At 33.5% G+C, this 16,742-nt stretch overlaps 2 protein-coding genes across 2 annotated transcripts; one reads left to right on the forward strand and one right to left on the reverse strand.

Moving 5' to 3' along the window:
- The first annotated feature begins 2,583 nt into the window (after nucleotides 1-2,583).
- Nucleotides 2,584-4,860, forward strand: LOC139871260 (uncharacterized). The gene is made up of 3 exons (XM_071858989.1): nucleotides 2,584-2,684; nucleotides 4,211-4,442; nucleotides 4,523-4,860. Exons 1-3 carry the CDS (start codon nucleotides 2,584-2,586, stop codon nucleotides 4,784-4,786), a joined length of 597 nt encoding a protein of 198 aa, XP_071715090.1. The 3' UTR covers nucleotides 4,787-4,860.
- Nucleotides 4,861-5,152: 292 nt separating this feature from the next.
- Nucleotides 5,153-9,955, reverse strand: LOC139872791 (uncharacterized). Its single transcript, XM_071860717.1, has 9 exons — nucleotides 9,720-9,955; nucleotides 9,330-9,527; nucleotides 8,226-8,305; nucleotides 8,051-8,110; nucleotides 7,345-7,575; nucleotides 7,188-7,250; nucleotides 6,138-6,206; nucleotides 5,966-6,011; nucleotides 5,153-5,469 (listed from the first exon to the last, which is right to left on the reverse strand). Exons 1-9 carry the CDS (start codon nucleotides 9,727-9,729, stop codon nucleotides 5,396-5,398), a joined length of 831 nt encoding a protein of 276 aa, XP_071716818.1. The 5' UTR covers nucleotides 9,730-9,955; the 3' UTR covers nucleotides 5,153-5,395.
- Nucleotides 9,956-16,742: the final 6,787 nt, after the last annotated feature.

Consider the following 16,742-nt stretch of genomic DNA (forward strand, 5'->3'; position numbering starts at 1 on the left):
TTTATAATATTCACCTTTATAGCATCAAGGAAAAACTTCAGTCTTTGTAGTTCATCTTCCATGTCGTTTTGCATGTTCTTTTTAACCGCCCATAGTTTTCTCTTACTCTTCATGTCCTTCAACATATGTTTCTTGTCCCTCTGAAAGTTTTCATTTGCGTATTCTCGTAAAAATTTGTCTTCACATCGGAAGCCCTATCAGATTTACAGTACACAATAAGGAACCCCACAGCTAGTTACAGATTATTACAGTATAACGATATAACAAAATTAATTTCATGGGACTTTCGACCTGTTTGACCCGTGAATATGGGTTGAATTTACCACGACTGGCAATGAAAAAGTGAAACCGATTAACTGTAAAGTAGGATACTTACAAATTCACCGAGCGTGTTATAGAATGTTTTCATTTCGTGATTGAATATTTCTTTAACATAATTTTGTAACCCCTCTGCATCTTTAATGAAGAAACTAGTACCAGATACACTCCATAACATTACAGAGTTTGTTTTAGGGTCGGACACCATGTCAAAAAGCTTGTACACGAATGAAAGATTAGGCTTTTTTGCTAACAATCTCAAGTTTGGTAGGATAAATGGCAAAGATGATTGAATCAATCCTCCAATACCATTTTTACTATAGCCTTGTTCTTGTTCCTTTTCGAAATGAGCAATTATTAGGTTTATGAAGTTGGGATTGCCATGTGCATCTGCCATGAAAATCTCCATCTTTTGCAGGTTTTTGTTGGTAACTCGCAGATTATGAATGCTCGTTGTTAAATAGTTTTTGGTGATCTCTTGTTGTTCTTTCAGTTTTGAAATTTTCGAATTCACAAGCTTAAAGTTGTTTTCCATGGTTTTAAACTCTGTTTCCATTTATTGTTTTTATGAGAACTAGAATGATAGTTTTATACTCTCGTGTTGGGCTTCTTAACATGCATTTGTGTTTGGCAGACTTTAAAAGATGATCATGCATATTTTAGAAAGTGTGTGCACTTGCATTGAATAAAAGATTATACCTAGAAAGTATAAAATATTGCAGAGTATTAAACTTTGACAATCAGAACAATCACAATTGTAAACCCACAATTGTAAACCCTTAGGCTGTGTTTTCGAGTTTTTTTTTTTTAATGGAAAGGAGTGGGAAGGAATACAAAAGAGACAATAATGAAAGAAAAGAATGTAATATAATATATGTTATTTGTATTCTCGAGTCGGGATGAGAGTAAAGAAAGGAAATAAAACTAATACATAATAATAATAATATAATATATCATATTATATTAAATTATGATTACTAATAAACATAAACAATAAAAAATAATAAGTAAAGCATGTTACAAAATTTAAGATGGCAGGGACACTTCAATGAAAATTTACGTGAATACATATATCTACAGTAAATATTACGCTACGTTGCTCTGTAGATATACATACATACATCAAAAAAGTAATATTCTTTGAATATTTTGATGGTTATGATTGTCTACGACTGTCAATACAAATTTCGGAGTCCAATATGTAAGAGTTTTTATGAAATTGTGGTCTAAGATGCCGTACAACAGATAAAAAAGTGTTTTCCACTCCAATCGGCTCAAAATTGGGCAGAAACAATCTAACTAAAAATGCTAGGCACTACCCTCAAACCCTACAATGTATTAAAACATATATTGGTGATGTATGACTAAAAGGTAATGATGAGGTTACAAAAATGTTTATTTGTTAATCTAATCTCACATTGAGCAACATGAAAGTTATCATTACTTTTCTATAGAGTTAAAACCATAAAATAAAGGGTCGAGTGTAACAAAGTATTTAGGGTTACGTTATGTATATATTGTTAATTTATGTATTTTAATAACTAATAATAAATAATATGTTAATTTGTATTGATGTCACATATCGTCTTATATATTTACCCACAAGTTAAAACTTGATTGCAAACGCCGTCTGTTGCGTCTGTTACAGTGACTACTGCGTCCTTTGCGGCGACCACTGTGTCGGTTACAGCGGTCATTGCGGAGTTTTGATGACTACTAGCCCATCTCGACTACGTCTCGACATCTAATAAGTCAATCAACGGTCAAAAGTCGGGTCAAATGCGGGAAATGTCAGGTCAATGCCGATCAAAAGTTGAAAATTCGGTGAAAGTCGGTCAAATAAATCAAAATTAACGTACTTTAGTATACTTTTCTTATTATATAAGCTGCAATAGCGATTATAGATACAAATTGGTAAACGGAAGTTTTATGACTCTAAAATATGTATGTTTATATATTTATGTATTTACAATGATTCATTAATACATATTAAATTAACTCTTAAGATTGTTATTACCAAAATTCTATTTTGTTTTTCTTTTCAAAAAATGGTTATTTTGAAGGAGAATTTACAGGCGAATCAGTTAGGCCCTTCAATGTGTCGTGGGTTATAACCGCGGCCGTCGCCGACCACGTTAAAAAGCGAAAACTCTACCTATAATTATTGAATTACCTTAATTATAAATTAAAAAAATAAATAAACGTAGGTAAAAAGAAATAAATAAATAAATAAAAGGATTCGTACAAAGGATCCGTCCGTCCGGCATGGCTTCTTCAAAAGTGAAGAAAGCGTGGGCAACAATCATTTCTTTCACTGCTTCCAGAATCTTCTTTTTCTTCATCTTTTTCCAAATTCCTCTTTTCAGGTACTCATTGTATGTCATGTTTTATCATTTTACACACTTTCTATTTATTAATTATTAATTAATTCATTCCTTGCGTTGACGAACTTTACATTTGCAAATTGTTTAATGATTATCGGATATCACTCCTATTTAGAGATTGAATTGACCTAATTATGATCAAGTTATCGTCCTTAGGGAAACTTTCGCATTTGTAGTTATGCGGCAGTTAATTTTTTTTAATTGCTTTTTTTTTTTTACAGTTTCATGTTGATATTCCTGTAGAATTTAGGCTAGTTTATTCACTAATAAGTGATTTAATGGCAATGCAGACCTAAAATTGTTACTTTTATTGTTTTACATAACAATGTTGCTATATGTATGTATATACCTAATACGTTTCTTCTAGGAGAATATATTAGATATTATATGCAAAATGTGTTTTCAAAGTATGAAATATGTTATTTGAATATATCTTATGTGTGTGTGTGTGTGTGTGTGTGTGTGTGTGTGTGTGTGTGTGTGTACACATACAGAGGAAAGAGCAGCTAAGAACATAAAAAATTCTTAAAAAATCGTATAGCACTTGCTATTTGAATCATATAAATCTACAATATTACATAATCAACCATTTTTTTTTGTCTCAATTGAAGGTGTAAGAAGCATTTGAAGCATTTGAAGCATCACAATTAAAAAAAAATTCAACTTTTGGATGTGCATCTAATCACATAATGTATTGGATGCAACACATGTGTGTCTAGATTATTAACTTTTATTCACTGATCTATTTTTCAAAATACTGTCAAACACTCTTAATAGGTGATTAATTCGTGAAGTTGTTGACTTAAATGGTCCATTATTGTGATATCAGATTAGTTCTTCCAGTTACGAAATTTGACTTTTCTTGGGATCCTTGTAGATATATATTGGCGTGGTTTAACTTACGATGAACTAGTTCAGACCTGCTTTTGTTGGATTAGATTGATAGACATTGCGATTTCTAAATTTTAAGGAAGTGAAGAACAGCAAAAGATGTGTTTGATCATTATGATTAATCGAATATGGTTAACAAACGTAGTAATACCCAATGTAGCTTAGTTTTGGGAGTTAACTATGAATTTAGATGTTTTACATAGTTTCTCAGGGTGTTTTGTAATTGGAATTTGCTTATGTTTCATCGTTAAAAATAAATAAATAAATAATTTGGGACTGCTTTGAACAGTCAAATGTATTTGTAAAATCTTTTGTGAAGCACATAAAAAGCATCATGTGTGGCCCCTTAATGGTGACAAGCAAATGTAGTACTGCATAATATCTTATCAAATGTTGTGTACTCTTTTAACATTATCATTATTACTCAAAAACAGAAAATTAGCTATTACGATTACTTTTACTTGAATTTTGAGTACTGCAAGATGTTCTAAAACCTTCAGGTGGCGACTTTATGCTCTTTCGTATTCCGTGGGTTTAAGAAATTTTGAAGTTCTGTTCAATACTGAAACAAGCGTTAATTTATATGGCTGTAATCTTTTTTTTTTTTTTTAATGCAGGTTTCCATGTAGAATTGGTACATGCATGACGCCATTGGAGCTAACATCTTCACAATTAATTGCAAGTCAAGTGATTCCTTCAGGGGTAGTGAAAGTTCTTCTGTACCCAGGTGCCGTTGGAAAAGCTGTTTTTAACGATAAGCCGATCCCAAAGTACAACAACGTACTCGATGCATACAAGGCGAAACATATCAAAGGACCCCCTTCAACAACTGATCTCCAGCACCTTGAGGTGCGTGTTCTGTTTTTTTAGCCTTTTGGGTCCTACTTTAAGTTCTTAAGCCAGGATATTTATCATTGATTTGTGACCAGGTTCTGGCGGGAAGCTATTTGGCTGTGGCAGGAGCGATAATCGGTCTGTTTCAATCGAGGAGGTTGGGACTTTTCGGTATGCTTATGTTACTGTGGGGACTTTCGAAGGAACCACGTTTCTTGAATGGTCATAAAAACGTTGTTTCTGTTTACTACCCTACAATGTCAATTGCGGTCCTTTGTGCCTTCCTTTCTATAAGAGACGATGTTAAAAAGATCGTTTCTGGTTTCATGTGGACATTTTCGAAGTCCAAATATAAATGAACCTCTTAACCTCCAAACTACTACCACTTAACCTTTACATTTTTATTCTCTTCCCATTCTTCAAATTGGTTCATCACAGGATATTTTTCTTTTTTGAGAAATAATAATAGTATGTAGTGATCACTTTTAGATGTGTATTCTGGTGTTCTTTGGGGTTCATGTCTTTATGATGGATCATTTTATATGTATGTTGCGTTTATAGTTAAGCTCCAGGCCTCATAGATGTAAAAGAGTACGACACGTCAACAATGATTTTCAATCATTGATTGGATGATGATGTCATAATTATCTCGCTTTTCAAATCAACCATTGTATCAACTTAGATCAACTATATGCCTACGTCGAAGATAGATGTTGTTGAGTACGTATATGAAAAGCAAACCAATTCTGAATTTACATCTTTATTAGATGAGAGCTCAGTCATACAAAAGCCACAAATGTATATTATAAAAAAAACATCTTTCTAAAAAAAATATAGTTCAAAGATTCTCTCGCTGTTCATGGATTTTTGTTATATGTATGTATGAGTATTTAAATAATCTAAACTCGACAAACACAGTGATAAACCCATCTGCTCAGGAAAAGGGGAAAGGAATGTATAGTCGGCTATCACGGCTGAAGCTTCTTGATCCCAGGAAAAGAGGGAAGAACTGCAATTAGAGCATCACCGTATCCAACAGGATCTGTCCACAACAATCAAACATGTTAAGATATAAGATTGCGTACTACGATAGACAGTGAGTGATAGGCTAGAGGTGGCAAAATGGGCAGTGTAGGCTGGTTTTGTAAATGGGTGACTTTGGTACGGGTCAGATCAGGTTGACCCGCAATATCAATCTAAACTGGTGTCCAAAATTTTGTATCCAAGTATATAAACGCAATGGCTGGAGCATTTTTTGAAAAAATTAAAAGGTTTCATAATATTCAAAATCAATAAAATCCATTTTATCCATTTTAGAATTAAATAACACTTTAAGAGGTTTTATGCATTAAGACTACACTTTGTGCGTTTTTCAAACCGTTTAACCCATTCAATGCGTTAGACAAGGTATTTAAAATACTTTTTACCCGTTTGAGATAAAACATAACCAAAATCAACCCATAAAATACGTGGGATGAGGTTGACACCCCTCTAACTAATACTGTTAACAGTTCTTAATAAAGATAAAATTTGCATACCACCATCATTACGAAGTATCTTAATAACCTCTCCGGCTACATCCGACTGTGAAAAAGTACAAAAAAGTAAGATGAAAATTTGTAGTTGTAGCAGATTTTTATGTACGTTGCCAGTGAATTTTATAATAGAAATTTGTTAAATAAGCTTAACACAAAATAACAAAGTATAAACCTCAATTGGAAGCTCTCCACCAAGCTGCTCAATGTAACAAACAACTTGACCTTCCTTTACAATTTGCTTCTGTTAATATGATGCAAGACAAGACACACACAGAAATTAGTTAATTACATTTTAAATTAAATAATGAATATAGAGTCTGCGAGACCACAAAAGTACCATCACCCCACAAAAACATAAATGCGAACATGTTGAATTTTGTAAGCACAAAAAGATGCAAAATCACTTTGAAGCTTAAACTTGGAGACGAAACTAGCGCCAACACTACTTATAACACAAAACAGATAATGTGGTTGTAATTAAGCTCAGATAAGTATGTAGCATGAAGTCGTGAATTAGATCCAAAAGATACACATACCAATTAAGTCCCTAATAACATATAACATATTTCAAGTTAAACCCAAAGTCAAAGTTCACACACAAATTGAAAAAGAATGTAACTTTTAAACTCGCTTTAGTGTATATACAAATTATGTGTTTCTACCCAAAGTTCACACCCAAACCTGACTGTTTTACCACCTCAAGTAGACATGAAGATTGAACATCGGGTGCAAGACAAACAATATTCTTGTTGGGAAGTAACAGCTTTGTTAGTCAACACAGCTAATTACATTTTTATGTATTTTTTTTTTTTTGAAAGGCAAGTTGTTGGCATCGAATACTCTCATTTGCCACGCACGCACGTGCTTTCGGGCAGGAAACCCGAACCGCATTACAGGGATCCGAACCTTATACCATCTCGAGGGGCAGGCGGCCGGACCTGAGTCCTGAATACGGGTCGGTAAAACCTTCCCCGGGGCAATTCGGCTTTCAGGAAATAAATCCCACGAATATTTTTAAGGGGAGGGACTCGAACTTGAGACCTCCCCACCCCCATCCCAATGCACAAGTGTAAAGGGAAGAACCACTGGACCACAAGGGTGGGTTCATTTTTATGTATTTTTAAATTCTAAAACGCAAAATGTAAATGAACATATAGCTGATTCTAACATGAAAAAGCCGAAAAGTCACAAAAAAAATAATGAAAAAGACAAAAGTGATTACCTCATTGCACGGTGGAGGTGCTTTCTTCCCCTTAATAGTTCGTGATCTTCGAAAGAACCCAACCTGCATTACACATTTTGATTTAACTCGCATATTCTAATAAAACAATTCTTTTTATAATAAAAAGTAGAAGTAGATTCATTATATTGCTTCTCACCCTTGGAGACTGAATTAAAGCCAATCCTTCATCAGCAGCTCTGTCAAGAACTGTCTGAACCGAAACTGAACTAGGTTCACCTTTAGTAATTGCCAAAGACTGTGATGATACCGACCCGTTTTGTTCAGTTGCATCCACGGTTGCACTTACGATCGGAGCAGAAACTGCTGGTGGAGAACTCGTACTTCCTCCCGTTAAGTCTCTCAGTACATGTAACCGAAATCCACCAAGCTGACAACATATATAGTTGATTGAGAAACAAGAATAAACAAATACAAAGAGCATCATGCATGTGCTATATGAAGATAGTTTCCTATATACATGGTTGCAAACGGCAGTTGCGACGCCTGAGGTTTGGTGACTAGCCCATCCCGTTTCATCCAAAAACGTCTAATTAGTCGGTCAACGATAAAAGTCAGGTCAAAGTCAGGAAAAGTCGGTCAACATCAGTCAAAAGTTGACTTTTTGTCCAGCCTTGTTCTAGTGTAAATGAAAATCCAAAGCCCATTTAATAATTAGCTACACCTACTTACATAGTATCATTTGAAGATAAACTAATAAAGATGCTATAATTATAGAAAACAATATAAAATCCTATATCCTATATCCTATATATTATTTAAAAGTCAATGTTGGTCAACGTCCTTATCGACTCGCATTCATCTCGCGTCTCTTTCAACCTTTGTCTATATATACGAGTACTTACTTTTAATTCGACCTCTGCAATTGAGGTTGTATCACAAATTTCGGTTAGAAGCGACTCCACCTGTGAATATGTTGTAAATGAAAAAAGTGAATTTTCATACTTACTTTGGTAAGAAGTAGTACCCGTGTAAAAAATTATACATACATATTTTAACTGAACGAAGAAAATTACTTACATCAGAAGCACTTGGTGTGAATCGGCTTGTTGATTCAGATGATTTTTCCACCTCTGAACGATCTTCTGAGTCTGTACCAGCTGTTACATACAATAAATTTTTAACATACGTTGTGAGATTTTATTAGGAAATGATTGTAACATGTGACTCAAAAGAAGTTAAAGCTTATAACCGTAATTACACAGAATGTTGAGGTAAAATAAAATAAGACATTAATATGGTCTAATGAACTGTTGTAGAGGTCTCAGAAATAGATAAATGTGAGGTCTTCACATGTTCATAAAGTTAATACAAATAGTATGTTGATGAACTTATCTCGCAATATATTAGCTAAAAGGAGTTTGCAAATCGGACATCTTCACATTACTATTTACAATAGGTTAGTAACACCTATTTATGACAATTATTCAACATAATATTTGACATTTGTCTCCGCTTAAAGGAAAACAGGACGTGCTTGCAACTCTGTAGAGAACATGCATACAGTTGCAAAATATCGGCTAAAAAGGTGTAAAAAGCTAGAGAAGGGTTTTCACAGTTCGGGTTACCCGGGAGGGCGATTAATCCGACATCATACTCTGATGTACGCAGCCCAACAGGATTACTCCATGGTTGTTTCCAACCCTTCCCTGGCCAACATAAAATATTCGTCCTAGGCAGGAGTCGAACATGACACCTATTGCAAGAAACTCAAGGCCGCCGCAACCACTGGACTATCTTGTGATGTAACAATAAATATTAGAAAACGTATTCATGTTTCCCAACCCGGATGTAGCAATGCTTACTCCAATAAACTGTTCAACTGGGATTCGAATAGAATTGGGTCAAAATTTTAACACAACAAGCTATAATTCAAGTCTCATACCGAAAAAGCATGCTTCGATAGTCCATACACTATCCAAATCCCAAATGTCACTCAATCGACCTTACATCTTTACAATGTAATCAGAGATCAATTATGATACAAGCCTAAACACTAAACCCTAAAACTGATCAACACCAGAGCTATTGTCTAATTCACTAAGTACAAACATCATATAATTGACACTACCACAAACCATCAAACCTAATGAGTTTTACAACCAAATAAAAAATATAACTTACATTGAGCAATCTTGGCAGGCAAACACAAGCACCGGTATGACGCCTTATACGAACGTTGTGACATCACCAAACCCTCAAACCGTTGCGAATTTGAGACCTTCAATCCGTTAGCATTATGTTGTAAATTAGCTACTTCAACTTTAGCAGGACCTAACCTTAAGTTATCATAAAGTTTCAAACTTGATGCCCCAAAACTACCTGGTAACAAAATTCAACTGCAAATTTAGTTTCAAGATACCTAATTTGTCATAAAAATGCAAACTTTATCATCTAAAACCCTAGAAATTAGTACGCCATAGCGTATACAAATATGAACACATACATATATATACAATTAAATTAGGGTTTGTAGGATGAATGTTGTAAGATTAGAAAAGAAGGGGGACTTACATGAAGCCATGGAAAGTGGTGAAATTGGGGGATTGTAATTGTTGTGATGAAATTGAATTGAATAATTATATGGAAAATAAAATAAAATTGAAGAATAGATGAAGATGATAAAACAGCTGGAAGTTGTTGGACTGTTTGAAGTGGTGGTGGTGGTGTTTATTCCGATATGTTCGAGGCCCTACCAACTGGTTTTGGGCCGGTAACACTATTGACGTTTTACAATACACGTATATGCTGTTTACCTAAGTTTTGAAAACTTGACACAACATAAAATCGAGTAATAATCATATACGTGGTAGTACAATAAAAAATCATAATCATAATCGTAATTAGGCATGAGCAAATGGACCCAAAAACCGAAACCGACCCCGTACTGAACCGGTACCGGTACCGAAAACCGTACCGAACGGTAATCGGTATCGGTTTTAAGAAATCAAGGTTTTCGGTTTCGGGATTTTACGGTTCCGGTTCCGGTATTTACACAGTATTTCGGTACTAGATACCGAACTTATACACATAATATAAATTAGAAAATTAGAATAAGATAAATCGTAATTAACAATCAATAAAATCCCTAGTTTTTGTGTCAATCTGGGTATATTTAATCTGTCAATAATAATAATAATGAAGATAATCACAAAATATGGGTTGATAGTGTGAAGAGGAAAAGAAAGAAGATAAACGAACACTAAGTTAAAGAAACTCGGAAAGCAATTGAGGAAAAAGACGAAATAAATCCTTTTTTTACATTCTTGATGTTAGTCTGGTGAGTAATTGTATTGCTTATAAATGCATTTTCTTTCGAACTGCTACGAAAAAAATTTGAACTTTAGTCTTTATGTAACCATCCTAATTTTGGAATTTAGCTATGGTATCTGTAGAATTCTTGGGTTGTGACCTCAAATGTTGATGTTAATTGGAATGATATCTTTTTGTTTTCATTATGGGAGGTTGGTTATGAATTGTAGGAGAAATTCAATGTGAAATTAACATCTTTTTAGACTAATCATGCTTAATGGTCTCATTGTTTCGTGTTCAGATTCTGTAGCTATACCCAAGCTTTTGATTTAGCCGGTTTTGGAATCTAGATTTCATATTTATTGAATAATGAATAATGGATACCACTATTTGTATGCTGTTTTATGGATCTTTTTTAATTTATGATGTTAATGTTAATGCTTATTTGTCTTTCTGATTTGAGAGTAGTTCGAATTTGAATTGGTAAAACAAGAAAATCACAAATTGCGGTACCAAGTGGGTAATAAATCGAAAAATACCGGTCATGTACCGGTACCGAAATCGGTATCGTATTGAAATTTTGGTATGGTTTCGGTTCTTCATTTTACCCAATTTCGGTACTGGTACTAACCGGTCCCGGTACGGTTCCGGAACCGATCTCATTCCTAATCATAATTAGAGGCGGATCCAATGTATTGGGTGGGGGGCCCGCCCCCGGTGGATTTCGAAATTTTAGTGCAAATTTTTTCGGTTTTTCGATTTTGCTCCTGGTGGAATTTTTTTTGCCCCAAACCCTTCATATTTTGCCCCAAAACCTCCATATTTTGCCCCAAAACCTTCGTGTTGCTCAAAAACCTCTATATTTTGCTCAAAAAACTCTATATTTTGCCCCGAAACCTCTATATCTTGTCAAAAAAACATCTTTACGTTTAAAAAAAATTCGCACCCGGTGAAAATTTTTCCTAGATCCGCCAATGATCATAATCATAATCATAATCATATGTTATGTGTAAGACTCCTGCATCCAAAATCAATTCCGTGGACGAAAAATATACAGTTTAAAAAAAATACTTGTTACGTGTATTTTTTGTTCATTTTTCAATCTTACCTCTTACTTTTTACTTATCTTTTTGTCTTACATATATAAACTAGAGATACAAAATAACGTTATCACGTTATTATTTTTTCATTTATAAATGTGAACAATTAATTTGGAATATCTCAAAAACAAAATATATGTATAATATACTTCATTTTACAAACTACTTACATTCAATCATAATTTCCTAAATTATATCAAAAAAATAATTCTTATAATTCTCATATTATCATCAATAATCAACACTAATCAATAACCATTGACAACCATAATTATACATTGTAATATCATATACATATCATTTTTATTTTATGGTCATATAGGATATCGGATTATGTAGTTTTGGATTACTATGTCATTAAAATGTCATTTTTGATGTTAGTTTTGAATCCATGTCGTATAGGTCGTGATGTAAGCCGGTATTTTTTATATACACAATTTAGTTGAATTCACCAGATATCTTTTCAATCTCGATGTTGTGTAAAGTATTTTGTAATTTATTAGCATAATATTAGCATAATATTCTTTGTTTTTTATTTTTTTGAAAAACTACGAAATTAGATAAATAAATTCAAACTATCAAATTAAGTACAACCAATACATACTTTAATAAAGCTTTCTTGAAAATATTGACCTTATTATCTACTTGATTATAACCATACCAAGTAGCTCTATCACTATACAACACAATTGAAACAAACAATACAAACATACAACCATGTCTAGCTGAAGAATACTCAATTACCAGGAACATTTCGATGGTCAAAACTTTATCCACATCCATCTCAGCTGTAACGACTCGACTTTTTCGACTTATATTTTTGTGCTCTATACTTTCACGAATCTGCGTATACGTGCGTACTGAGCTAGTTTATGCTCTGGGATCTTTATTCATGATTAAATACTCTCGTTAATATCTTACAACGTGCTATTAAGTGTAATCACTTAACTTAATCCTCGAATGCTTTTATGACCGTTAGTGTCACTTGACGTTTAGAACGAGCTATGTACTTTGTACACGTTAAACTTTGGTCATAATTGTAATATTATGACTACGTAATACTAATTGTTATTTTCTAATAACAATTACTTGGGTTTATGGTTGCTTAATTACGCTTAGTAATTTACTTATGCTCACTAGTTAGTCTTGTTGGACTTTCTACCTTACTGGACTCAAGCCCACCATACTCTAGCTAATGGACTATTTAATTAGCCCAATTTTAATAATTTTATGACCCATATAAATGTAAGACAAATACCCATTTATTAGAGGAAACATACTAGCATTTTTGTTAACCATATTCACAATTGTTGCATGAGATCCCAACATAAGCACCAACTTTAAACCACCATTAACCAAAAAGCAAAAGTTGTCCCCCACTTGTCCCCCCATACCCACGGTCACCTCACCACCCTATAAATACCAAGCAAACCTCACCCATTTTATAATTAATCTCATTCACATTTTACACACACTTACTCTCTAATTCTCTCTCTAGTCTTTCTCACTCTAAAAAGTGTAAGTTTTAAATTTTCTTCTTCTTCTTCTTCTCTTCTCATTTTCGACATCATCATCATCATGCAAGATCAAGATTTTTAGCTTCTTGATCTTGTTATATCTTGTAGATACAAACTTTGGTTTGAATCCTTCAAGAACATGAAAGATTCAAGCTTTCTAGCTTTGAATCTTCATTACTGTCACGACCCTACTTTTTCCGTTATCTTTTTCCGTTAATTATTTAACGACCGTTAACTGTTAGTGTGCCACGTCATTTCTATGACCTATATTATTATTTTTGTAATAATATATATATAATAATTATTATGTGTTATGTGAATATATGTATTCATATTTTAATTTATACGTTTCTACGTCTCGCGGATTTCCATCCGGCGAATCTTTTCGGTTTTTAAACCAACGGTCGAGCTTTCGGGATTTTTAAATCCTAAATATTTTAAATATGATATTTTATGATCATATTATTAATAGGTGTATTTATATTTATTTTTCGTCGCGCGTTTGTTATCTTTCCGAAATTTTAATCGCGTAAGCGTGTTTTCGCGTTTCGGGATTCGTTCGAGCTTTCGGGCCATCAGGAATTGCACGTTTTTCAATAATGGACAAGTTGGCCCACTAAGGGGCCCACCCCCATTCAAAATCGGCCGAATATGGGAGGGGGGTGTATCCCTTTGCTTCTCATTTTTGTTTCACATAATTTTAATTCACAAAAATTCCCTAAACCTAACTTGCACTTTTTCTCCTCTCCTCTCCCTCTTGTGGCCGTCGCCCTTCACACCCATCATCATCATCATTTTGCTTCAACAATTGCTTGGATCAAGAAACAATTAACACCAACGCGTTCTACACAATCTCCTCTACACATCTATATTCTTTGATTCTCGATTAGGGTATAAACCCTAACCCTAGAACTTTTAATTTCTATTCATATTTTTGTATTTTGTGTTTATATTATTAGTATGATGTTTATTAGTTGTTGTAATGTTGTTTGGATGCGTAGAATTACTCGTTTGCTATGTTTTCGGTTTGTAAATTTTGGACAGCAGTTTGATTCGTGTTTTCTGAATTTGTAACTAATATGAATGTTAAAATAAAGTACATAAATGAGTTCCTCTCATCAAGACATTAATTTTAGACTCCGGATTCATGTCGTTTCGATTCCCGGAGCCCTAGATATGCTTAATTTGATTTTTGTTAAAGATTGAAAGGTGTTCTTGGCATGAACAAGGTTGGGTCCGACTTTGTGACCATCCTTGGTGTCTTTAGGGTGTTTCATTTGGTTAGGACTGATGGTGAGACGAATTTTCATGTTCGGGTCACCTAAATCTGAGCCACGGTTCACCCGTTGTGCCCGAATTACTGTTTTGAGTAAATTGATTTCCCAAATGTTGTCATGGCTGATATCCACGACCTAGGGACTGTTCTTGGAGTGTTCTTGAGTTCATAATTGTGTCGGGTGGTTTGAGTAGGTGAAGTTGCATATGTGGCTTGCCCGAAACCGACACCCGGGGCTCAAGATACGACCCGATGAACTTTTAAACTTAAAACTTGTGGTTAATGATTAAACTTATGATAAAAATTATGGATTTCATTATTAATAAATTACTTTAGATAAAAGAAGTAATTATTATTATTTAAAACTTATGATATAAATATTTATTATATCATTTAATTATTAATTATGATTTAATTAACATTTTAATTAAACTTATGATTAATAATACTTTTATTATTAAAGGAAAATACTTATGATAAGTATTAAATTTGTTTTTGAGAAATTATTAAAAGACTTATAATAAAGATTAAATAATTATTTAATTATTATAAGACTTAATTATTATTTAATTATGATTTAATTATTAAATACTTATGATTTAATAATTTTAATTAGAAACTTATGATATGATTAATAATTCATTATTAATTAAAAATACTTATGATATAATTTAAAAATTATTATTATTAATAATACTTATATTATGATTAGTATTTAATTAATTTATTTAAATACTTATGTCGTACTAATTATAACATTTCAACTTATATTAACTTTAATAATTCATTTTATTTAATTAAACTTATGTTAAGACATTATTATACACTTTTGACTTTAAATAACATTATAACCTATGTTATTATTATAACTTACACTTTTAAAATTAATGTTGACTATGTTTGACCAAGATTGACTTTTGAGTTGACTTTCAGTTGACCAGGGTCAGTCGGGTCCGTGAAGAGGACAAAGTTAGCTTCGCCAGTTGCACTCTCAAGGATAGTGCCTTGACATGGTGGAACAATCTAGTTAGTAGTTTGGGAAGCGATGTAGCTTATGGTTTGGCCTGGAATGATTTTAAGGAAAGATTGATCACCCGCTATAGACCTCGGGGTGAGCTTAAGAAGCTAGAGGTTGAGCTCAAGAATTTGAAAATGCATGGCACCGAGTTAGATGCCTATGAACGAAGGTTTTTCGAGTTAACTTTGCTGTGTCCTAGGGTTTATGCGGATGAGGACCGCAAAATTGAGGCTTACATTGATGGTTTGTCCGAGAAGATTGAACACGGGGTTGAGTCCAGTGAACCCCAGACTATTGAGGCAGCTATGTCTATGGCCCACAAACTTAATGACAAGGTGTTGAGAAGAAGCAAGACTACAGTTGTTGAAATTAGTGAGGAGGTTGTCAAGAAGGCTGATATTGGGAAACGAAAGTGGGATAACAACCGCAATCAAAACCAGGGTCAGCAGAAGAAATAGGATACCTCAGGTGCTAATAACAGAAATCAGCGTGTGTGTCCTCGTTGCTATAAAGCTCATGATGGTTACTGCACAGTTACTTGTAAGAGGTGCTCTAAGCAAGGGCACATTGCTAAAGATTGTACAGTGCTTTTGCCGGGGTCTGCTACTCCCGCGACTGGTGGTAATAATAATAATGTTGGTAATAGAGGTGGTAACGGTAACGGTAATGGGAAATCGAATAATGGAGGTAAAGTTTACTTATTTATTTAAACCTATAATTCACTCAACCTTTGTGTTGACAGTTTACTTGCATGTTTTCACAGGTACTTGAGTTATTTGATGCTTCCGCTGTCGTTAGAAGAGTCTGCATGCATTTGGGCAGATTTTATGAAACTATTTATGAAACTTAAGTTTGCATTCTATTTTGGATAATTTAAATTGTGGGTTTGTTGGCAATGTTTTGTGTCAACTTTTGGTTCATTACTATGGTTGGTTGATTTTAAACTACTTAATTGGGTTTGTTTCCTTTTTGGGCAACATTTTGAAATGAAAGAATGCAACTTTGTTTATTTAATTCATTTAAGTCCGATCAAGCTATGGGACCAACTGACGGATCCGTTAAGTGTTTTGCCGGGGTCGTCACAATTACTTTGTTGGATCTAAGTTTTCTAGCTTATGATTCCTTTATTTTGTTAAAAAGATCAAAACTTGTGTTTATGATCTTCATGTAGCTTGAAGATCTAGCCTTTTACTTTAAGGATATTCAAGAACATTAAAGATCCAAGCTTTCTAGCTTAGGGTTTCATTATTTTGTTAAAGATCTTAACTTTTTAGCTTATGGTCTCATTACTTTCATTAGATCTTAGCTTTCTAGCTTATGGTCTCATTAATCTTGTAAAGATCCGAGCTTTATAGCTTAGGGTTTTCTTAATAC

The sequence above is a fragment of the Rutidosis leptorrhynchoides genome, chromosome 10 (assembly GCF_046630445.1).
Source record: "Rutidosis leptorrhynchoides isolate AG116_Rl617_1_P2 chromosome 10, CSIRO_AGI_Rlap_v1, whole genome shotgun sequence".
NCBI lineage: Eukaryota > Viridiplantae > Streptophyta > Magnoliopsida > Asterales > Asteraceae > Rutidosis > Rutidosis leptorrhynchoides.

Excerpts from the sequence above, each read along its gene's own strand:
- LOC139871260 (XM_071858989.1), top strand. The coding sequence starts at position 2,584 with ATGGCTTCTTCAAAAGTGAAGAAAGCGTGGGCAACAATCATTTCTTTC. Across the intron at positions 2,685-4,210 it reads TTCCAAATTCCTCTTTTCAG|GTTTCCATGTAGAATTGGTA; the intron begins GTACTCATTGTA and ends TTTTTAATGCAG. Across the intron at positions 4,443-4,522 it reads CTGATCTCCAGCACCTTGAG|GTTCTGGCGGGAAGCTATTT; the intron begins GTGCGTGTTCTG and ends ATTTGTGACCAG.
- LOC139872791 (XM_071860717.1), bottom strand. Across the intron at positions 8,111-8,225 it reads TCACACCAAGTGCTTCTGAT|GTGGAGTCGCTTCTAACCGA; the intron begins GTAAGTAATTTT and ends ACATATTCACAG. Across the intron at positions 6,207-7,187 it reads CACCTCCACCGTGCAATGAG|AAGCAAATTGTAAAGGAAGG; the intron begins GTAATCACTTTT and ends TCATATTAACAG.